Here is a 24,831-nt window from a genome sequence, read left to right on the forward strand (position 1 = left end):
CGAACTGGTAATCAGTTTGCTATTCTAATCCAGGTAGAAAGCAGACTTTGTGATTGGAATATTTATTAAATTGTCATTTCTACACATATACCCTAAAAAGTACTGTATGTATGCATTTTTCAGGCATGTCTGATGCAGTTATGTACACTTTATTATCTGGTTAGGTGCACGTTTCTAGCTATTAACTGTTTTTCACAATACATCTGGATCACAATTTTATAAATTATTTATTAAATATGTGAACTTGGGGCAGTATATTTATGGGTGCCTATTGTATGTTCATTGCTCATCAGGGTCATATTTCTGTCCAGCAGCTACACCAATGCTTCCGCTCTGTAGCAGTCATTGCACTGGTTGCCTACAGAGTACAATATAAACTTATCACTCTCACCCACAATACTCTCCATAGTTCTGCACCGCCATACATCTCTCTGTTTATCACTCTACTATTGCTCTCCATTCCACTAATGATTTAAGATTAACTTCCTCTATAACCTGAAGCTCCTACTCTTGTCTCCCAAGACTTCTCTCATGCTGCTCTAGTTTTCTGGAATGCTCTACACTAGACAGTTTGGTTAATTCTCAGTATCTACAGTTCTAAGCGTGCTTTGAAAACATTTCTTTCAACTGGTCTATCATGTCACTAATCTAACTATTCCCTGTTCTTCCTTCCTAACCTTTCCCCAGAATCTGGTCCCTCCTATAATCTGTATTCACACCTTCCAAGCACTTAATAGCATTTTGAATCCACAGTGGGTACAGAAAGTATTCAGACCCCTTTACATTTTTCACTCTTTTTTGAATTTACCAAATGGTTGCAATGAAACAAAGTTCAATTTTTTTCTCATTAATGTACACTCTCCACCCCATCTTGATAGGAAAAAACAGAAATGTAGACATTTTTGCTAATTTATTAATCAAGAAAAACTGAAAAACTGAAATAGCACATGGTCATAAGTATTCAGACCCTTTACTCAGTATTGAGTAGAAGCACCCTTTTGAGCTAGTGCAGCCATGAGTCTTCTTGGGAATGATGCAACAAGTTTTCACACCTGGATTTGGGGATCCTCTGCCATTCTTCCTTGCAGATCCTCTCCAGTTCGGTCAGGTTGGATGGTGAACGTTGGTAGACAGCCATTTTCAGGTCTCTCCAGAGATCCTCAATTGGGTTTAGGTCAGGGCTCTGGCTGGGCTAGTCAAGAATGGTCACAGAATTGTTCTGAAGCCACTCCTTTGTTATTTTAGCTGTGTGCTTAGGGTCATTGTCTTGTTGGAAGGTGAACCTTCGGTCAAGTCTTAGGTCCAGAGCACTCTGGAAGAGGTTTTCTTCCAGAATATCTCTGTACTTGGCTGCATTCATCTTTCCTTCAATTGCAACCAGTCATCCTGTCCCTGCAGCTGAAAAACACCCCCATAGCATGATGCTACCACCACCATGTTTCACTGTTGGGATTGTATTGGGCAGGTGATGAACAGTACCTGGTTTTCTTCACACATACCGCTTAGAATTTTCATCAAAAAGTTCTATCTTCGTCTCATCAGGGAAGAGAATCTTATTTCTCATAGTCTAGGACTCCATGTGTTTTTTGCAAACTCTATGCGGGCTCTCACATGTGTTGCACTGAGGAGAGGCTTTCATTTGGCCACTCTGCCATAAAGGCCTGACTGGTGGAGGGCTGCAGTGAAAGTTAACTTTGTGGAACTTTCTCCCATCTCCCTACTGCATCTCTGGAGCTCAGCCATAGTGATCTTGTGGTTCTTCTTTACCTCTCTCACCACAATTGCTCAGTTTGGTTGGACGGCCAGTTCTAGGAAGAGTTCTGGTGGGCCCAAACGTCTTCCATTTAAGGATTATGGAGGCTACTGTGCTCTTAGAAACCTTGAGTACAGCAGAGAGTTTTTTGTAACCTTGGCCAGATCTGTGCCTTGTCACAATTCTGTCTCTAAGCTCCTTGGGCAGTTCCTTTGATCTCATGATTCTCATTTGGTCTGACATGCACTGTGAGCTGTGAGGTCTTATATAGGCTGATTTCACCCATCAGTTTTTTGCCATCAGGCACAATCCGTCGAAAACATGAAAAAACGCATCCGACGTCTGTTGCCGCCGGATGCGTTTTTCCCCCCTAGACTTCTATCATCGCCGGATTGTGCCGAATGGCCTTGTGTTCCATCCGGCTTTCGCTTGTCCGGTGGCCGGCTGGAACGTTGAAGTGAACGTTTTTTGTCTCCGGCGAAAAAACGGATCACGCAGAATACGGCGCCACACGGCATTTTTTATAATGGAAGCCTAAGGGCGCAGGATTCGGCGTCATCCATCATATGACGAAAACCAGCGCCGGTTTCCGTTTTTTGTTTCTGGGCAGGCCCAAAAGTTGTGTAAATAGTCTCTCTCTCTCTCTCTCTCTCTCTGTCGGTGGGTCGGTCGGTCTCTCTCTGTCGGTCGGTCTCTCCCTCCCTCATTTATACTCACCGATCATGGGCACGGCGCTGCACTCCGGTCACACTGCTCTGGCGGGTTTTCCTGTTTGAAAATGCCGGCCGCTCATTATTCCATCTCGGATTCCCTACTTCCCCCGCCCACCAGCGCCTATGATTGGTTGCAGTCAGACACGTCCCCACGCTGAGTGACAGCTGTCTCACTGGAACCAATCACAGCCACCAGTGGGCGGGTCTATAGCGTACCGTACAATAAATTATTAAAAAAAATGGCGTGCGGTCCCCCTCCAATTTTGTTACCCATATATAGTGCAGTAAAATGAATAAATAATTAAAAAAAAACGGCGTGCGGTCCCCCCAAATTTTGATATAGCCAAGGTAAAGCCACACGGCTGAAGGCTGGTATTCTCAGGATGGGGAGCCCCGCGTTATGGGGAGCCCCCCAGCCTAAAAATATCAGCCAGCTGCCGCCTGGAATTGCCGCATCCATTAGATGTAGATGAGAAACTGTGGAAAGAAAAGCGCAATAGGGTCTTACCCCAAAAAGGGAGGAAGATATGTAATAAAAACACACTCACCTATAATGGTTGTGCCAGTCACAACCACTATACAGGCATATATAAGATCCAGGTCCAGGCAGCAGTCCCAAAGTTGGCTGATAACAGAGAGTGATAGAAGAAGGGTCTTAATTCCGCGCCAAGGACTCAATGGATCCAGGAAGAGATTAATTCTTCTTTAATAACATGCACAAGTCTATGCGTTTCTGGAGACACAGCTCCCTTCATCAGGACATTGGCAAGAGAACATCAAATCACTTTGATGTTCTCTTGCCAATGTCCTGATGAAGGGAGCTCTGTCTCCAGAAACGCGTAGACTTGTGCATGTTATTAAAGAAGCATTAATCTCTTCCTGGATCCATTGAGTCTTTGGCGCGGAATTAAGACCCTTCTTCTATCACTCTCTGTTAGCATCCATTAGATGTGACAGTCCCAGGACTCTACCCGGCTCATCCCGAATTGCCCTGGTGCGGTGGCAATCGGGGTAATAAGGAGGTAATGGCAGCCCATAACTGCCACTAAGTCCTAGGTTAATCATGGTAGGCGTCTATGAGACACCGCCCATGATTAATCTATAGTGAGAGTAGATAAACACAAACACCGAAAAATCCTTTATTTTAAATAAAAGACAAAATCGCCCTCTTTCTCCACTTTATTAACCCTCAAATACCCCTCCAGGTCTGACGTAATCCACTCGAGGTCCCACGACGCTTTCAGCTACATTGGAAGCTGACAGGAGCGGCAGTAGAACACCGCTGTTTCTGTGAGCTTCTCAGAGCAACTGAAGTCTGCGGCGACGTCACTCAGGTAGTGCCGGTGTGTGCAGTGATGATGGGTGCGGTAGTGTTTACGTGTGTGCAGTGATGATGGCGGTGGTAGTGCCGGTGTGTGCGGTGATGATGGGGGCCGTAGTGCCTGGGTGTATACAGTGATGATGTGGGAGGTAGTGCCGAGGTGTGTGCGGTGATAATGGGGGCGGTAGTGCCGGGGTGTGTACGGTGATGATGGGATCTCTCTCTCTTAGCATGAAAAAGAAATAAAAAAAATCAAACCCGAATCCGTTTTTTTGCTGGATCCGTAGCATCAGTTTTTACACAAACTGCGACGGATCCGTTGCATCAGGCACAAGCCGGATTGTGCCTGATACCAAAAAACTGATATGTGAAACCGGCCATAGACAGGTGTGTGCCTTTCCAAATCAAGTCCTATCAGTTTAATTAAACACAGCTGGACTCCAATGAAGGAGTAGAACCATCTCATGGAGAATCACAAGGAAATGGACAGCAGGTGACTTAAATATGAGTGTCTGAACAAAGGGTCTGAATACTTATGACCATGTGATATTTCTGTTTTTCTTGTTTAATAAGTTTGCAAAAATTTCTACATTTCTGTTTTTTATGTTCTGTCAAGATGGAGTGCAGAGTGTACATTAATAAGAAAAAAATGAACTTTTTTGAATTTACCAAATGGCTGCAATGAAACAAAAAGTGAAAAATTTAAAAGGGGTCTGAATACTTTCCGTTCCCACTGCATACTTACATACTGGCTGAAGACTAGCTCATGCAAATTTACTTGAATGCCCTAATTTATTATAGTGATGTGCATATTGAATAATGCTGCAAGTATCTATAGTGATATGTCCCCTGCAAGAATATCTAGCATGCTTTTTATTTGTGTAACACTCCTATCTGTTTGAAAACATATTGATTAACTAACTTGCTAGGGCTATCTAATGGAGCTAGCCACCCTATTATCACCGCTCCCTGTGCTTCATAGGACTACAATGATCTCCTTCTGATTAAAAAGGGCTGTAGTTAGTATAACAAAGTAATCTAGTCTAGCGGAATAGGGAAACAATTTACAAACCATATTCCATGTTTGTTAAAATGATGCATACTATAGCACAGTATCTCATACATTTCAATGTTCATATAATGTCTTAATTTTAGCCAGGAATTACCGTTTTTCCAAAAATAAGACCTCCCCCAAAAATAAGCCCTAGCAGGGATTTTCAGCATTTTCGAAGCAAGGCTTAAATATAAGCCCTCCCCCGAAAATAAGCCCTAGCCATAGTTAGTTAAAGAATACTGCAGGACACTTCATTATACACAGCGGACACCCTGCAATCACACTCACAGACGCCGAGCAGAAGACCTGCAGTGATCGCATCCCCGCACACATCAGATCTCACACACACAAACATCGGATCGCACACACAAACATCGAATCACGCACACATCGGATTGCACACACACTCACCACATCAAGCGACACCGATTTCGTCTCGCCAGCAGAATCCTGAGAGGCTGTGCGGTGGCGCGCAAGGACCTGCCGCAATGCTTGCTTACAGGACCTGTGGACACACGTGACTTCCTCCCATCATTCCCGGCGGCCGGAAGTATCGTTTAACGCTGGATGTAATGTGTGCGTGCGTGCGCATGTGTGTGTGTGATCTGCTGTGTGTGAGTGTGTCAGCGATCTGCTGTGTGTGAGTGTGTCAGCCAGAAGCAGAGGAGGACGGCATGCAGCACCCACCGGAGATCACAGGGAGGACCTGGGAGCCACGCAGACGTCCGGGTCTGGTATATATGAGTCTCCTGGGAAGTAGGGGGGCTGCTTTTTTGGGGGGTAAACTTACCTCCCAACCATGTTTCTCCAAGAATAAGACCTCCTCCAAAAAAAGCCCTAGTGCTTTTTTGGGGGGCAAAAAAAATATAAGACAGTGTCTTATTTTTGGAAAAACACGGTAAGTGTGTACAACTTTTTCACTATTCTGTTGGATCGCTACATTGGGGTATAAGAGAGAGAGGGGAGCCAGCACGATCTGAAATTGGCATGCATCATATAAAAAGTGCAAATTCACAGATTTATTCCAACTGTACTCTAATATAAATGAGATTTTTAGCAAATAATTGATCAATTCTTTGAGCCACCCCTGCCAACGTCACGGCAAATCTCAATAGGGGGGTCCTACTCTATATTCTGTATTTCATGTGCCATGCGGCCTCCTAGATAAAGTTAAAAGCAGAACCATAATGGAGCACACATACCTGTAACCTGTATATAACCGCTTCTATGTTGCAAAAGAGGCAATTGTGGATAGAGGCCAGCCCAGGTCCCAGCATGTGGAGCAAGCTCTACACATACCAGGACTATATCAGAACTGACCCTCCCAGTGCCAAACAGCAACCATTGATAAAGGCGGACCAGATCCAAGAATGGTGCTTAATTAGCAATGCCTGTGGAAAGGGTGAGGCAACTGAATGTGTACAGCTACCAACAGGAGGAATATATTGCAAACCAAGATCAGGCGTGCATAGCATGGTGGTGACCAGCCACCAGACATTTGTAGCATAACTACAACCAAACAGAGAGAGAGGGGAGCCAGCACGATCTGAAAATGGCATGCATCATATAAAAAGTGCAAATTCATAGATTTATTCCAACTGTACTGTAATATAAATGAGATTAGATTGTAGTTATGCTACAATTCTGGTGACTGACCATCACCATACCATGCACGCCTGATTTTGGTTTGCAATGTATTCCTCCTGTTGGTAACTGTTCAGATTGAGTTACCTCACCCCTTTCCACAGGCAATGCTAATTAAGCACCATTCTTGGATCTGGTCCGCCTTTATCAATGGTTGCTGTTTGGCACTGGGAGGATCAGTTCTGATATAGTCCTGGTATGTGTAGAGCTTGCTCCACATGCTGGGACCTAGGCTGGTCTCTATCCACAATTGCCTTTTTTGCAACATGGAAGCGGCTATATACAGGTTACAGGTATGTGTGCTCCATTATGGTTCTGCTTTTAACTTTATCTAGGAGGCCGCATGGCACATGAAATACAGAATATAGAGTAGGACCCCCCTATTGAGATTTGCCGTGACGTTGGCAGGGGTGGCTCAAAAAATTGATCAATTATTTGCTAAAAATCTCATTTTTTTTTTTATTATAGTACAGTTGGAATAAATCTGTGAATTTTCACTTTTTATATGATGCATGCCAATTTCAGATCGTGCTGGCTCCCTTTTTTTCATTGGGGTATAAGGTAGCTGCTTTCAATAAGTGGCACCAGTGTTTCCTCTAAACTGAGCAATATGGGAAGGAAAGAGTTAAAATGGCCTAAAAATGAGGTGAACAAACCCATGTATACATATTAGGGTACTTTCACACTTGTGTTGTGCGGCATCCGTCACAATGAGTTATGTGACTGCTGCAACGGATGCGTTGCAGATAGTGGCACAACTGATGTGACTGATGCTGCAAAACAACAATCCGTTTGGGTTTTTTTTTTTACTGTTTTACCGGCGGCAGGCTATTGTGAACGATCAGCTGATCAACTGGCGGCCGGCCGCCGGGTGATCAGCTAATCGCTCATAAAAGCTGGCCGATCAGCTGATCGCTCTCAAAAGCAGGCCGCCAAGAGAGAGAGAGAAACATTGATTTCAATTATTAAACATAAGAGCGGAGTATGCGCAGTGAAAAAGAAGGGATTCCGCCGCTCAAAAAACGCTACATGCTGCGCCCCTGCCGCCCGACGGCCAGTCGTTCCACGACTGATCCATCATGCGGCGGATGCAACGCAGACACATTAGTCGCAATCAGTCATCCATACAAGTGTATGGGAAACAGCGCAAGCCGTTAATGGATTGCGCTATTTTCCAAAGCTGGGGATTGCGACTATCGCAAGTGTGAAAGTACCCTTAGGGGCACTTTGCACGCTGCGACATCGCAGGCCGATGCTGCGATGCCGAGCGCGATAGTTCCTGCCCCCGTCGCAGCAGCGACATTCTTGTGATAGCTGCTGTAGCGAACATTATCGCTACGGCAGCTTCACATGGACTCACCTGTCCTGCAACCGTCGCTCTGGCCGGCGACCCGCCTCCTTGTTAAGGGGGCGGGTCGTGCGGCGTCACTGCGACGTCACACGGCAGGCGGCCAATAGGAGTGGAGGGGCGGAGATGAGCAGGATGTAAACATCCTGCCCACCTCCTTTCTTCCGCATATCCTACGGAAGCCGCAGTGACGCCGGTAGGAGATGTTCCTCGCTCCTGCGGCTTCACACACAGCGATGTGTGCTGCCACAGGAGCGAGGAACAACATCGGACTGTCGCGTCAGCGTAATTATGGATTACGCCGACGCTGCACCGATGATACGATTACGACGCTTTTGCGCTCGTTAATCGTATCATCGAGCCTTTACACACTACGATGTCGCATGCGATGCCGGAAGTGCGTCATTTTCAATTTGACCCCACCGACATCGCACCTGTGATGTCGTAGTGTGCAAAGCCCACCTTAGTGTATTCATACAGTACAGACCAAACGTTTGGACACACCTTATCATCTCTCATCTCTAGAACAACTATTAAGAGAAGACTTTGTGCAGCAGGCCTTCATGGTAAAATAGCTGCTAGGAAACCACTGCTAAGGACAGGCAACAAGCAGAAGAGACTTGTTTGGGCTAAAGAACACAAGGAATGGACATTAGACCAGTGAAAATCTGTGCTTTGGTCTGATGAGTCCAAATTTGAGATCTTTGGATCCAACCACCGTGTCTTTGTAGAAAAGGTGAACGGATGGACTCTACATGCCTGGTTCCCACCGTAAAGCATGGTGGAGGAGGTGTGATGGTGTGGGGGAGCTTTGCTGGTGACACTGTTGGGGATTTATTCAAAATTTAAGGCATACTGAACCAGCATGGCTACCACAGCATCTTGCAGCAGCATGCTATTCCATCCAGTTTCCGTTTAGTTGGACCATCATTTATTTTTCAACAGGACAATGACCCCAAACACACCTCCAGGCTGTGTAAGGGCTATTTGACTAAGGAGAGTGATGGGATGCTACACCAGATGACCTGGCCTCCACAGTCACCAGACCTGAAGCCAATCGAGATGGTTTGGGGTCAGCTGGACCGCAGAGTGAAGGCAAAAGGGCCAACAAGTGCTAAGCATCTCTGGGAACTCCTTCAAGACTGTTGGAAAACCATTTCTGGTGACTACCTCTTGAAGCTCATCAAGAGAATGCCAAGAGTGTGCAAAGCAGTAATCAAAGCAAAAGGTGGCTACTTTGAAGAACCTAGAATATAAGACATATGTTCAGTTGTTTCATACTTTTTGAAGTACTTCATTCCATATGTTTTCATTCATAGTTTTGATGTCTTCAATGTGAATCTACAATTTTTAGAGTCATGAAAATAAAGAATACTCTTTGAATGAGGTGTGTCCAAACTTTTCGTCTGTACTGTATATACATACATTTATGCCTTATAATCTACACTGATCCAACTTACTATTTTATTATTATTTATATTGTTATTTCAGGAACCCCCCCCCCCACACACTATACACTGAATTTGGATATTAATATTAACATTGCGCACATTGCGCAGTGTCCATGCGTATAATTCTGCAGCGATTTGGCAGCGCATGTGAATGTATTGTGACTGCAGAATTGATGCAGAATGTATGTGCGCTGGATGCTTGCTTGTTTATTTACTTTCACTACAGATTAATCATGGAAAGTATCTCGGGGACACGCCTGCCATGATTAACCTAGGACTTAGTGGCAGCTATAAGCTGCCATTTAACTCCTTATTACTCAGATTGCCACCTCACCAGGGCAATGATGGATGAGCCGGGTTGAGTCCTGGGACTATCGCATCTAATGGATGCGGCAATTCCAGGCGTCTACTGGCTGATATTGTTAGGGTGGTGGGCTCCCCATAACGTGGCACTCCCCATCCTGACAATACCAGCCTCTAGCCGTGTGGCTTTATCTTGGCTGGTATCAAAATTGGGGGGGACTGCAGGTTTTTTTTTAATTATTTATTTATTTATTTTACTATACGATATAGACCCGCCCACCGGCGGCTGTGATTGGTTGCAGTGAGACAGCTGTCACTTAGCGTGGGGGCGTGTCTGCCTGCAGCCAATTATGGGCGCCGGTGGGCGGGGGAAGCAGGGAATACGAGATTGAATAATGAGCGGCCGGCATTTTCAAAAGAGGAAAAGCCACCGGAGCTTTGTGACAGCCGTGCAGCTGATCGGTGAGTAGGAAAGAGAGAGGGATTGTGCTGGGGATGCAGGACGCATGCATATATGCAACGTGCGCACATAGCCTTACTGTGAAAAGCCACGCTTTTGGTGATCGAACTGTTATCGAACGTTAACTCGAGCTGTCGAACGTTAAGCAAATCGTTCGAGTTTGTCGAACGACTCGAACATCGCCCGAAACATCTCGAATTTGAAATTGGCGAACGGATCGATTTGAACATCGCTCATCTCTAAATGTAAGCCTCAATAGTAAAATATACCAATATCTCTGTTATGCTGCAGATAAGGAACAGTCTGTCCAGTTGTTCTCACAGCCCAGATAAAGATGGCAAGCTGGGCTTCTTGCTCTTAGAGGTTACAAAAGACCAAGATCACATTCGGATGGATACCAGGTAACTAATAGGTTTTATCTGTAGTATTGATCTGAAAGCAAAACTAGAACCATTAGATTCATATGCCAATATTCAGTATCTATCAGCATCATTTTAAAATAGTTTTATGTATTATATTATAACTTTAAAGGGAATCTGTCACCAGGTTTTTGCAATATCATCTGAGAACAGCATAATGTAGGTGCAGAGATTCTGATTCCACTGCTGTATCACTTACTGTAATTTTGATAAAATTACAATGTTATATGCTACAGATGTACCAGTTCGGTGAATGCTGAGCTCTGTTTAACTTCTCCCACACCACTGATTGGCAGCATTCTGTGTACACTCTGCATAGGCATAAGGCTGCCAATCAATTGTAGGGGAGAGGTTATATTTAACTCATGAATATTGAGGACTTCATGGAAGCAGATTTACTATTCCTCTAGTGATTCTCCTACTGATATAGCAGTGATTTAAAACTATAGCTAGCAGTCCAGTAAATGACACATCACTGGAATCAGGGTTTCTGGCTCTATATTATACTGTGTTATGCTGCAGTGTTCACATACTGCACTGTATTTGCATGAATAAAGTAAAGTTTATTTTGGCAATAGTCAAAATTCAAAGGATACTATGGCTTTAAATAATTAACATTTCAGCTCTTCTTGAGACTTGTTCACATAGTCAATATGAGAAAAAAACATAAGTATGAGCCAACAGAATGTGACAGTTTAAATAGATTCTCTATAGCAGCATAATATAATATTAGCATAAGGATTATGAAAATTTATATATATAGAGAACACAGATAAGGGATCAGTATAAAAGATAAAAATAAGATACAAATTATTACTTATTATTAAAGCCATTTTTTGTTTTTTATATCATGTTTTTATTTTGTATAGTGATCTATTATCTGTGTTTCATATATCTGAGTGTGTGTGTATGTATATGCGTGTATATATATATATATATATATATATATATATATAGCTGTACTACCCGGCTTCGAGCGGGTTAATAACTGTTGTTAACAAAATAGAATGTATTAACAAAAATGTATTCTGCACACAAAAACCACAAAACAAATAGATATAAATGTAATTATTAAAGGCAAAAACTAAGCTAATAGAAGCATTTCACAACATTTATTTAAACACCACAGATATTCCACACAGATTTAACTAAATTGGCCAAGTAATGTGCTCCGTCTGTCTCTTTCCCCGTCTGTCTGTCTCTTTCCCCGTCTGTCTCTTTCCCCGTCTGTCTGTCTCTTTCCCCGTCTGTCTCTTTCTCTGTCTGCCTGTCTCTGTCTGTCTCTTTTTTTGTCTGTCTCTATCTCTCTGTTTCTTTCCCCATCTGTCTCTTTCTAGGTCTGTCTCTTTCCCAGGTCTGTCTCTTTCCCCGTCTGTCTCTTTGTCTGTGTATTTTCCTGTCTGTCTCTTTCCCTGTCTGCCTGTCTCTGTATGTCTCTTTCCTTGTCTGTCTCTATTTCTCTGTCTCTTTCCCTGTCTGTCTCTATCAAGGTCTGTGTCTTTCCCCATCTATCTTTGTCTGTCTCTCTGGCTGTCTCCTCCTTCCCTGTCTGCCTGTCTCTGTCCCTGTCTGCATGTCTGTCTGTCTCTTTCCCCATCTGTCTCTTTCCCCATCTGTCTCTTTCCCCATCTGTCTCTTTCCCCGTCTGTTTCTTTCCCCGTCTGTTTCTTTCCCCATCTGTCTCTTTCCCCATCTGTCTCTTTCCAGGTCTGTCTCTTTCCAGGTCTGCCTCTGTCTGTCTCTTTCCCTGTCAGTCTCTATCTCTCTGTCTCTTTCCCTGTCTGTCACTCTGTCTGTCTCTGTCTGTCTCTCTCTATCCGTCTCCCCACCGACATGTTATTACTTCACATATAAGCTTCTTATATTATGAATGTCTTTTGTTCCTATAGAAACCAATCACAGCTCCTACTAATAACCTGTAGTTCCAAGCTCCATTTACTTTAATGCAGGCATGTTTTTTGGAGAGTAACTGTAAAGCGTGTTAAATTTTCCTGTCAAAACATAGTCTACGATGTTCCCTGGGTCACATGAAGTGTCTGTGCAAAATTTCGTGATTGTAAATGCGACGGTGCGGATACACTTTTTCGTTTCACTTTTTCCCCATTATGTAAATAAGGGCAAAATTGATTGGTCAATAGAAAATTTCGCCTCACAACATAGCCTATGACACTCTCCGGGTCCAGACGTGTGAGTGTGCAAAATTTTGTGGCTGTAGCTGCGACAGTGCAGATGCCAATCCTGGACAAACACACACACACATATATATAATTTTTTTTTTTTTTAGAATCTTTATGTTCCTTTTATATTGTGCTTCTGTGGAGAATGTATTTAAACTTTCAGTTCATTACACCTATATTATGTTTTTTTTCTCAGTGATTATGTGAACAAGTATCAAAAGGAGCTGAAATGTCAATTATTTAAAGTCACAGCATCCTTTGAATTCTGACTATTGCCCAATAAACTTTATCCATGCAAAGAGAGTGCTGTATGGGAACACGATTGTACTCATCCCACTTACAAGCACCACTACTTTTCAAAACGGAGTGCTGACCTTTTTCATACTGTACATATTTACAGTACATCATGCTACTCTTAGGGGTACTTTGCACACTACGATATCGCAGGTGCGATGTCGGTGGGGTCAAATCGAAAGTGACGCACATCCGGCGTCGCTGTCGATATCGTAGTGTGTAAATCCTTTATGATACGATTAACGAGCGCAAAAGCGTCGTAATCGTATCATCGGTGTAGTGTCCGACATTTCTATAATTTAGCTGCAGCGACGGTACGATGTTGTTCCTCGTTCCTGCGACAGCACACATTGCTGTGTGAGAAGCCGCAGGAGCGAGGAACATCTCCTACCTGCGTCACCGCGGCTCACACCGGCTATGCGGAAGGAAGGAGGTGGGCGGGATCTTTACGTCCCGCTCATCTCTGCCCCTCCGCTTCTATTGGCCGCCTGCCGTGTGACGTCACTGTGACGCCGCACGACCCCCCCCCTTAGGAAGGAGGCGGGTCGCCGGCCAGAGCGACGTCGCAGGGCAGGTGAGTGCATGTGAAGCTGCCGTAGCGATAATGTTCGCTACGGCAGCAATCAAAAGATATCGCTGCTGCGACGGGGGGCGGGGACTATCGCACTCGGCATCGCAAGCATCGGCTTGCGATGTCGTAGTGTGCAAAGTACCCCTTGGATTAAGTGGCAAAAACATGATGACCGATTCCCTTTAATGATGTTATAGCATGATAATAAACACTGATGATATTTAACTCAAAAGGAACCGGTCAGCTGGTTCATGTCGCCTAAACCGCGGACAGCATAAATCAGAGCCTGGCTGCATGAGTTCAGATATCATTTTCTCTGAAACACCCCAACGTTTCACGGAGAATGTTGTTTCAGCCGGAAACCAGAGTAGTCAGGCATTGCCCCCGTTTGGCTTTCATAAAGAGAGACCTGTCAATCCCCTGATTGGGTGCAAGTGTGGTTCCGGACTATCTTTCTCAATACCTACTGTCCTCAGCTGGATCTTCAAACTATAATTTTGTTGACAGCAATTTTGAATCATGTAAACTTACCCTACTCCATACTATTCTAGTAATCATGCACAACATAGGATAAAGCATCATACAGACACTTTAAGGGTATATGTCAGCATGTTTTTGCTATCTCATCTGACAGGAACATAAGGTGGGCAAGGAAATTCTGAATCCAACGGTGTACCACATAGATTACTGGGTGTAGCCGTTCTCACATAATCAAACAACTAAGTTTTAAGCATGTAGCTGAGCCCAAGGAGCTGTCCGCCCACACCAGGCTCTCAAAAAAGATTGGGCATTGACTGTGAGGTGTCAGTCACAGCAGGGGGCATGTTGGACTACCTTGCACAAGCCAGCTAGTCCTACAATGTTAATCACAGGGTAATAAAGCCATTAGTTTAAGTAAACAAAAGCACACACACACATAAGAGAAGCACAGTTGCTTTTTGTTTTTTAACCCTCAGAGCATGCTGTCCTCAGCTTACATCGCAAAATCCTGCTGACAGATTCCCTTTAAGCCCATTGAAATAGTTGTAATTTGTCATTGTGTGACACAAGAGGCTCATTGATCTAAAAAGATTTAACAGAATTTTATTTAACCAACCTGTGCCACCAATAACACAACCTATAAGTGTGTATGCGCTATGCCAAAATGTACTGAGAGTAAATGTAGCTGTAATATTTTTGTATCCAGCACTGATCGTATGAAGCACTGTCTCCAAAAAATGCAATTAATCTTCAAGCAATTTAAAAAGCGAAAACATCAACCACGTGAGTGAATATATACATATATTTCCTAAGTCTTCAGAATTATGTATGTTTTAATTCTATTATAAGGAAAATCCAATTAAACCATCCAAGGGCTGATTCATATTGGTTCTAAACACAACTGTGACAACTGGAAGGTCAGTTAGCTTTTACAGTGGCATGCAAAGGTTTGGGCACCCCTGGTTAAAATTACTATTATTGTGAACAGTTAAGCAAGTTGAAGATGAAATTATCTCTAAAAGGTAAAAAGTTAAAGATTACATTTTCTTTGTATTTTATGCAAAAAAATGTATATATTTTCATCTTTTACATTCTAAAATTAACAAAAAAGGAAAATGGAAAGATGAACCAGGGAAAAAGTCTGAGAGTGTTTTTTTTATAATAAGTATTTGTATATTAGTGTTTTTTTCTTTTTACTTACTGGGCTAGTAAAGAGGGTGTCTAATGGTCACCTCTCCATTACTAGCACCAGGCTTGAAGTCATCTACGTTTTTGCACAATTCACAACTGATATCATCCCCAAATACCATTACCCTGATTGCCAATGCAGCAGGGCAATCATGAAGAGCCAAGATGAAGTTCCAGAATTGGTGCATCTCATGATGCTCCACTTCGGAGATGGCTACGGGCTGGTATTTTTAGGCAGGAAATTGTTCAATAACCATGGACCTTCCCAGTCTGATAATATCAGCCCGCAGCTGTCTACTTTAGTTTTGCTGGTTTCACAAAATAGGGGGGACCCCACTTCATTTTTTCTATGTATTTATTTATTTTTCAAGTTAAACAAGCAGAAACAGCTGTAGAATAAGCTCCACATGAAAGGCACTAAAGAATACAAGTTTATAATATGTAGGGGGTTATGATATTATATATATGCAGGATATCTATTTATTCCATCTATCTATCTATCTATCTCTTTATATAAGATTGCTTTATTGTTTATAAGAATTAGTTTAACTTTCATGAGTGTAAGGGAGCGACTGCAGGGAGAATATATCTTAATTTTCTCTCTGTAGCTGCAGCTTCACAATATATAAACTCTATTCATATGCAGATTATCACTATATCTAGTAGTAGTATATCAAGTAAATATAGTTTATGGAGGTGAAGGGTACCCTTTAATACAGAATGTATGATTGTGTTCCTCTTCTGTTTAAGGACTGTCATACAATGAAGAACAGATACATAAGCTGGACAAGTGAGTAACTGAATTCAACTTTTTGAAAACTAAAAATTGACATTTTTCTGTGTAATTCCTTATTTATTTTTCTTTCTAAATCTATTGCCAGAATAAATTTAGCAAACTTGGCCAAAAACGTCCTGAAAATATTTCAAGAAGATGTTGTGGAGAAATATCAAGCGGCTCTATCAGGACACAGCAGCAGGATGAGGTATAATTATTCTGTGATGCAAATAAGATATGTTGCTCTAATGCAAATTAGGAACACAATCTTTTCACAGTTCAGTTGATAAAGAAAAGTGGTAAAAATGCATGCGTTTTTGATGATGCATTTTCGATGCGTTTTTGTCAGTGCATTTTTTTTTAAGGAGAAATAAAATATGATAGGATAGGATAATTGCTAGATAGCTAGAATAGATAGAATAAATAGATAGAAAGAATAGATAGAACATATAGAGTAGATAGAAAGAAATAACAGAATAGCTTGATAGAGGGCTAGCTTGGACAGCTGTTTTTTTTTTATTTGTTTTGGTAAAAAAAATGATGTGGGGTCCCCCCCTATTTTTCATATCCAGCACAGGAACAGCAGCTGCAGGCTGCAACCCTCAGCTGTCTGGCTGGTTGTGAAAAGGGGATCCTACACTTTTTTTAATTTGATTTATTAAAAAAAAAAAAAAGATGTGGCGTGGGGTCACCCCATTTTTCTAAAACCAGCCAAGGTGCAACAGACAACTAGGGGCTAATATTATTAGGGTGGGAAGGCCCATCGTTATTTGGTCCTTTCAAGCCTAACAATAGCAGCTCACAGCCGCCCCAGAAGAGGTGCATCCATAAAATGTGCCAATTCTGGCGCTGGACCTGGCTCTTCCCGTTGCCCTGGTGCAGGGGCAATCGGGGTAATAAGGAGTTAATGGCAGCCACTAAGTCTTAGACCCCGTCCCCATCACTAATCTGTAATTGAAAGTAAATAAACAAACATACACCCCCAAAATCCTTTATTTGGAATTAAATACAAAAAAAACCCTCTTCCACCACTTTATTAACCCCTAAACACCCCTGCAGGTCCGCAGTAATCCACACGAAGTCCCATGGTGATTCAGCTCTGCTACATCCCTGTCATGTCACAGCAGTATTGTAGAGCATGACTGCCCGCTGACAGCAGACAGAGACAGAGCCGCACGATGAGAATGAACTCGTTTGAACCTCTGACGTCAGTGGCACAACAGAGGCAGTAGTGCGGGGCCCGCAGTTGTGACGTCAGAGGTTCACCCAAGTTAATTATCAGCACATGGCTCTATTGCTGTGTCGCGGCCTGATTTGCGGTCACAGGTGAAGAGCTCCAGCGGTAACCGGAAATCACCTGAGTGACAGCACCGCTGGTCGCGCTGCTCACTTCAGTCACTCGGGTGATTTGCTGTCACAAGAGGAGGACTCCAGCTGTGGCAGCAGCTAACCTGAGTGACGTCACCGCTGATAGCGCGACTCACTTCAGTTGCTGCGTGGAGCTCACAGCAAGCAGTCTTGTTCTATGGCGCTCGCTGTGAGTGTCAGATGTAGCAGTGCTGGATGCATTGTGGGACCGCGTGTGGATTATGTCGGACCTAGAGGGGTGTTTGGGGGTTAATAAAGTAGTGAAAGAGGGTGGCTTTTTTGTCTTTTATTTCAAATAAAGGATTTTGAGGTGTTCGTGTTTATTTACTTTCACTTACAGATTAGTGATGTGGGGGGGTCTCATAGGCACCTACCATCACTAAGCTAGGACTTAGTGGCTGCTGTGGGCTGCCATTAACACCTTATTACCTCGATTGCCACCGCACCAGGGCAATTGGAATGAGCTGGGTAAAGTCCCGGGACTGTCGCATCTAATGGATGCGGCAATTCCGGGTGGCTGCTGGCTGATATTTTTAGGCTGGGGGCTCACAATAACGTGGGTGTCCCCAGTCTGAGAATACCAGTCCCCAGCTGTGAGGCTTTATCTTGGCTGGGTAACAAAATTGGAGGGGGACCGCACGCCATTTTTTTTAATAATTTATTGTACGGTATGCTATAGACCCGCCCACTGGCGGCTGTGATTGGTTGCAGTCTGACAGCTGTCACTCAGCGTGGGGGCGTGTCTGACTGCAACCAATCATAGGCACCGGTGGGCGGGGAAGCAGTGATTATGAGATGAGCCTAATGAGCGAGTAAAGTGAATATGAGATGAGCCTAATGAACGGCTGGCACTTTCAGAAGCAGGAGAGGCCGTGGGAGCAGTGTGACAGCCGTGTCGGTGATCGGTGAGTATAAAGCAGAAAGAGACAGAGAAAGAATGGAGAAAAGTTGGTGACCTGCGTTTTTGTTGATAAAAAAAAATGCATCCAAAATGCAACCAAAAGGCAGTGCAAACGCACAGCTAAACATTTTGGTTGCATTTTGACACACCTCATTCATTTCAGTGGGTGGAAAATGTTCACAAAACGCAATGAACAAGTGACTTGCTGCTTTGTTTTAATCAACGATTTTGATAAATATTTGTCAAACAAAACGCTGCCAAAAAAAGCAATGTGTGCATGGAATTTCTGATTTTTTTATAGACTTTACTGGGAAAGCATAACGCATGCATTTTGTCAATGACACAGTGCAGTTTAAGGCTATGTGCGCACTAGAAATGTGAAGTTTCTCAAGAAAATTTCTTGAGAAACTTCTGGGAGTGAAAGATTTCCGGACCTCCGGAAAAAATCCGCACCAAATCCGCATGCGGATTTTCCCGCGGGTGGTTCCCTGCGGATTTTGCAGGCCGTACTGCCGAAATCCGCAGGGTACCTGCGGAAAAGAATTGACATGCTCATTTCTCAAGAAATTTTCTTGAGAAATTCTTCTCAAGGAAATTTCTTGAGAAAAATCCGCACAGTGCGCACAGCTATTTTTTTTTCTCATAGAATTTGCTGGGAAATGTCTGCACAAAGATTGCAGACATTTCTCAAGAAATTTCCGCGGCAAATCCGTGGGTAAAACGCACTAGTGCGCACAGAGCCTTAAACACAACCAAAAAGCCGTGCGCACATGGCCTAAAACTTTCTATTTTGTTTGGCAATGTATTTTTTTTTTTCTGGGTAATTTTTGTGAATGATGTGCCTATCAATTACTGAGGGATCACTTTTAGATGACAATTAGCAAAATATTTCTTTATCCCAACATTTTAGTTGCCAACAAATATTTTTGTTGGCAACTTGTATGATCTGTTTACTGTTTAGTCTTATTCTGTCATGATGATGGTGGACAGCAGGAGACAGGAGCTCCGAGACTGACCCTCAGACTAGGGGACCCTAGCTATCCCTAATACAAGCATTACCTCTAATGGTGAGGATATCTGGGCCTCTTTCCTTGCCCTACTCCTGACCAGCCCTGATCTTATATCCCCCCAACCCTTAGGGAGGTTCCCGGCAAGATCGATATAGACAACAAAAACAGACACACAGGGGAAAACAAATCTCTATCTTACGGCAAGTACACACAGAGGTATAAGACAAAAAGTGCTTAGGAGGAAAATAAGAGTAGGGAGGAAAAAAAACAAGACTATGGTAGAACTACACAACAACGTAGCACAAAGTAATACAATCACCAGCAGTACTGGGATACAGCACACGGACCGGTTTAGCAAAAGTTATAGTCGGCATGGGAGAATAGGCTCTCCACCATCTTAAAAAGGTGGGTAGTCACTGTGATAGGTGTCCCACAACATGTGATCCAAGAGGTAACCAGCAGGCTGGCAAAAATGAATAGCTGTTATCACTAATGAGAACACAGTGGTCGATGCCTGACCCTGTCTGTGTAACTCAGAAGCACCAAAGGTGGTGTAGTATAGAGTATCATATTCTGCAATGTGAACAACGTCAGATGCTGTCATGACAATCAGAGAGTTTAGAGCCAAACACATATTTTTTTTATCATTCCATTCAGTTTGTACACCATGTCATGCACACTCAAGATTTCTTTGACATGGAAGCATTTAATTGCGTCTAGAGGAAATTGGGGTGTACGGTCTAGGGCAGTGGTTCCCAAACAGTACCTTGTAAACTCCTAGTGGTGAGGCTAGGCATATACATACAAGTAAAGATGGGAGAATCAATTTGCAGGACTATGGTCCATCGGTTAGGTCAGAACTCTGACTGCTGGACGGGAGCCCTGTGACTCTCTTCCTGGCATTTCCAGCTTCTCTTTTGTTTAGCGCAATGTTTTCCTTGCGGCCAAATGCATAAACTGGATTGCACCTGCCTGGCTAGAAAGTCGGGAATGCCAGGAGGTAAGGGAGATTCACAGGCCTCCTGTCCAGCAGTCATTCAGTACTGACCTAACTGCTGGACTGAAGTCTTGTGAATATGTGCCGCCCCCGTGGAAGCAGCCGAGCTGCTCGGATCCGGGTTCGCTGTGGCTCGAGGGTCCCCGGACCCGGGGGTCGTGCGGCCACTCAAATGAAAGGGGGTATTTACAGGGGAGTTGATATGTAGTTCGTGACGCCACCCATGGTGTACGGTAATTTGGGGAAGTGCTGCCGCAGGGAGTACCCGGGGTGATGAAGTGGGGCAGCAAGATGTCGTAGCCCTCCACGGGTCTCGGTGTGGGGTGCAGGGGTCACTCTCGTACTCACTCAGTTCATAAGCTGACACTGACAACCGGGTAAACCAAGTCTCTGGGTACCGCTGCCGCTGAGAGGAGCTCGTCCGGCTCCCGTCCCCAATAGTGTTGCCTGGTGATCAGTGACCTGCCTCCTGGCACTTAGTTTGACTTCAGCTTGGTGGCCCGGTAGTATGGAACTAGCCAGGCCCCGCTCCCTACTATGGCTAAGTATGGGAGCTTGCTCTCAGGGCTCACGATTGGGATTTTCTGGACCGTTTTGGATTGGAAAGTCCTACCCCCCTCATTGCGCTAATGCCCCGATTCTGGAGCGGGTGGGAACAGATCATAAAGGCTCCATTCTCCTCAGGTGAATTGTCGGTTGCCTGAAGCTACTTCCCGACCTAGGGTCTGTGTACCCCGTTGTGCCTTCAGTCCCGGACCGGTGATGGTGCTTGGCTGCCGGCTGTCCTCCTCGACAGGTCCAGGCACCTTGCCACGATTCCCTGCGACCGGGGGTCCATCTCTTCTAGGCCCAGACCACCGTCTGCAACCTAGACAGTTCCTTCAGGAGTCACCGCTCCCGACTTCCTCTGAACTCCTCACAGCTCGAGGGCTACTTCCCAACCACTCTTCTTCAACTCTCTGACCGACTGACTACTCGCCTCACTTTCCCTCCCTGACCCCCCAGGTGGGCGACTCTATTCCACTCAAACCGTCCACTGGTGTGTCAGGTGGGTATGGTGCAGGGTGTATGTAGGATTTGATTTGCTGTTGGAGGCAACACCATTTAGATAGGGACCCAGAACCAAGAGGGAGGCGGAATACTGCACGGAAGGGCAGCTTGTGCAGTACCCTCTGACGACCTGATAGTCCAGGGGCGTCACAAATACATTCTCCCATCTTTAATTACAAGGTAAAGTTACTGAATTATTACAGAGGAGTTATTGATCCTCGAATTTATTCATATTCACATCTTTTAAATCCTGAATTAATTTCTCTCCGAAGATGGTGAATATTGGCTTTGTCATCATGGAAATTTCTGTCTACTTCTATATCAACTAGATGAGCTTATAGCCTTCTTAACTGGGAAACTGATAAAGAAATTCCTTTATGATATAATAGTCATCAAAAGAAGTTATATTTGTTTTTATTCTAGGACAATCACTGAAATTCAGAACCACTTAGGACTCGTGAATGGATATTTGGCAGCCTGTGTTCAAGACCTCCGGAATTATGAGGAATCTGTTAACAATGTACAGTAGTAACTGAATATAGTTATTAACGTTACCTATCTTATTGTGTTATTTTTTATATCAGTACTAAGTAACTGAAGGTGGTTGTACATAACTATACATATATAAATTGTAGATCTTGGACATAGTGGTACTCAGATTTTCTATGTGATTCATAGAATTTTGGATTGCAAGTAAATTGACAAGTGGATCGCTAGTTTGTGTAGCTAGGTGGTAAAGCTAAAAAAGTATTCATTCTCCTCATTTTTGCAGAGTATAGACAGATTAGCCCAAAGACTTCAACAGACTTCTGTATTACAACCAAACCATAGCCATGGCTTCTCATATGGTGGTCCGGCACAAGAAGAGCTAACACTTAGGTGAGTTTGTCCCACCGACATTTCATAGTGTGACCTGATGATCTCTTGGGGGTTATCTTAAAAATACTTTTTATTTTAAAGGGGTTGTCTACTACTTGGACAACACCTTCTCATTCCCATGTTGGCTGCCATAAAAATGACAAAGCCTATACACACATCCAGTGCCGGCGCAGTTCCAGTGATGTCTGGATTTGAGTTTCCGGGGTCCACACAACACTGTTACAACCAATCAGCGCCATCTTCCTTATCCCTGCCTTCAGATGGGTAAGTAATTAACAGGAAGTGAGTGGCTAGCGGCAGTGCCCACTTCCTGTTTATTACTGAAAATGTCCAAAGACTGGGAGAAGGAATGCAACGCTGATTGGTTGCGGCACTTTTGTGTCATAACAATGTCCCAGGAATGCAAGTTCTACAGTCAGTGGAACCATGCCGGCATTGGTGGTGAGTATAGACTATTTTATTTTTATCGGGGAGCACATGAGGAATGAAAAGGGATTGCTCAAATAGTGGACAACACCTTTAACTAGGGCAATATTTTGAGCGTAATACTATTTCATATTGTGTTTAATGTATTAAAAGCAATCCGGCAATTGGTCTCTGCCACCTAATCTGAGAGCAGCATGATGTTGAGACAGAGACCCTGATTCCAGCCATGTGTAACTTACTGGGATTGTTATAGTTTTGATAAATTCACTGTTTTATTAGAAGGAGATTATCATTAGAGGGCTAGTAAACCTGCTGCGTTGAATAACCCCTCCTCCACCACTGATTGGAAAGTCTATGCCTATACACAGTGTACACAGAAAGCTGCAAATCAGTGATGTGGATGGTGTCATACAGAGCTCAGCATTCAGGGAACTGACAGATCTGCAGCAGATTAAACTGTAATTTTATTAATATGCAAAAACCAGTAAATAAAGTGACACATTACTGGAATCCGGCCCTTTGCCTGTACACCATGCACCTCTCAGATGGGCTAGGGAGAACCTGGCAACAGATTCCTTTAACTGCGTGCAGTAGGCTCTTTGGCTTCCCCTATTGGACACTATAGGTAGTCAGAATTGTATCTTTAAATTCATGTCTATGTCAAGCTTTGGAGCTATGTATCAAAAAAGAGGCTCTAAGATATATTAAAGAGTTAATCACCACTGAATTGGGATCCTTTCTAAATAAAAAAAATAGGTGTTCAATAGCTGGCATTTATCTTAGGTGTAAATTGCTTAATGAATGTATAGACATGGAAACATCTTTTATTCTAAATATGGCTGAAAATGGGGAGAATAATCATTGGACTGAATAAGCAGTACGTAATCAGTCTAATACTCATCGCAGTTCCTCGGACACTCACACATACGAGTTATTGTACTTATTTATTTCTAAAAATATCTCAGGGATTTTTAATTGCTGGCTCTGAAATGGATTATTTGCCATTATTTTTTAAGCCATTTTCCCCCAGGACTGGTCACAGAATTTAACCCCTTAAGTTTGGTCAGAGTTTTACTTTCTTTAATCACATAGTATGTTTTTGATGAATATGTTTTGGTGCTTTCACATTTTGTTGTTCCCCACATTCAGTGGTCCCATCGCGGATTACATCCTAACCCCCTGCAAAATGGGAAATGTGATTACAACATATGTGCCAAAGGGGCTTTTCAGTATAATGGTGCAGACGGATTTACAGTTTGGATGTAAGCCCCAACGTGACCACTGAACGTGTGGAACAACGCAAGGTGACACTACCCGATGGTGTATTTCTTCCATATGGTGATCCTAACTTGGGAAACATTTGTGTCTGCTCCAAGGATGCTTAAACTGCGAGACCAGATGAAGATCGTCTCTTGTGAACTAGAAAAAAACAACACTATTATAGAAAGGTAACCTTGTGCTTATCGTCACATGATTTTATGAGATTAATATTGCTTGTGATTCCAATTTATATATTTTTTAATAGAATGCATAATTTAATGGAAGACTATTACCCCTACAATTAATATTAGATGATCTATACAATGATATAGGGGACTTGCACTGTAACGGGTGGTCCCGTGCCTGAGAAAACTACCTTTACTTTGCATGCGTATGAGGGGGCTTCAGTGCACTGTTGGGGCTGCCAAGAGTTTGTTACACAGCTACGCCTCTCATTTTGCATGTTGAGAGCCTTTCCCTGCTATCAATTGACAGCACTTCCGAGAGCTAGCAATGATTGAATTTAGTCCGTGTGTGTGGTGCGCATGACACTACATGCGCCTAGCATTAACAGTGTTAATACTACTGGGACACAGTGCGGGCAGGCACATTGTTCTTCCTGACTCCCGTCTGCAGATGCCACTCACTACACTAAGATACCCTAAAATATAAAATATAGCAAACAGTGTCCGCATGCCAGAACTAACTACAGGGTATGCACACAGCTGGTTCCAGGCTGTATCAGTGAGAGTGTACATGCACGGGCTGTGTTCAGTCAGTACTCACTTTAGAAAGCAAGCAATGGCAATAAGAATAGTGGGAAAGATCTCAACATGAAGTGGCGGCACCATGTACCGAATACTTGGCCACACCAATAGTGGACACAAGCACTTTCATTCACATGCAAATTAAAAATATTTTTCTCCTGCACTGAATCAGTAACCGGTACAGAGCTAACATGATTTTATATCGGCTAAGTCACCTATATC

General features: G+C 43.5%; 1 protein-coding gene across 1 annotated transcript in view; it reads left to right on the forward strand.

Moving 5' to 3' along the window:
- IKBKE (inhibitor of nuclear factor kappa B kinase subunit epsilon) overlaps positions 1–24,831 on the forward strand; it is a 126,505-nt gene that overhangs the window by 99,122 nt on the left and 2,552 nt on the right. The window contains exons 14-20 of the mRNA XM_075335706.1: positions 10,339–10,448; positions 14,695–14,771; positions 15,927–15,966; positions 16,058–16,159; positions 21,701–21,797; positions 22,050–22,156; positions 23,959–24,030. Of these exons, the coding sequence (XP_075191821.1) occupies positions 10,339–10,448; positions 14,695–14,771; positions 15,927–15,966; positions 16,058–16,159; positions 21,701–21,797; positions 22,050–22,156; positions 23,959–24,030 (605 nt within the window). The remainder of the gene's footprint in view (positions 1–10,338; positions 10,449–14,694; positions 14,772–15,926; positions 15,967–16,057; positions 16,160–21,700; positions 21,798–22,049; positions 22,157–23,958; positions 24,031–24,831) is intronic.

The sequence above is a fragment of the Anomaloglossus baeobatrachus genome, chromosome 2 (genome assembly GCF_048569485.1).
Source record: "Anomaloglossus baeobatrachus isolate aAnoBae1 chromosome 2, aAnoBae1.hap1, whole genome shotgun sequence".
NCBI classification, from domain to species: domain Eukaryota; kingdom Metazoa; phylum Chordata; class Amphibia; order Anura; family Aromobatidae; genus Anomaloglossus; species Anomaloglossus baeobatrachus.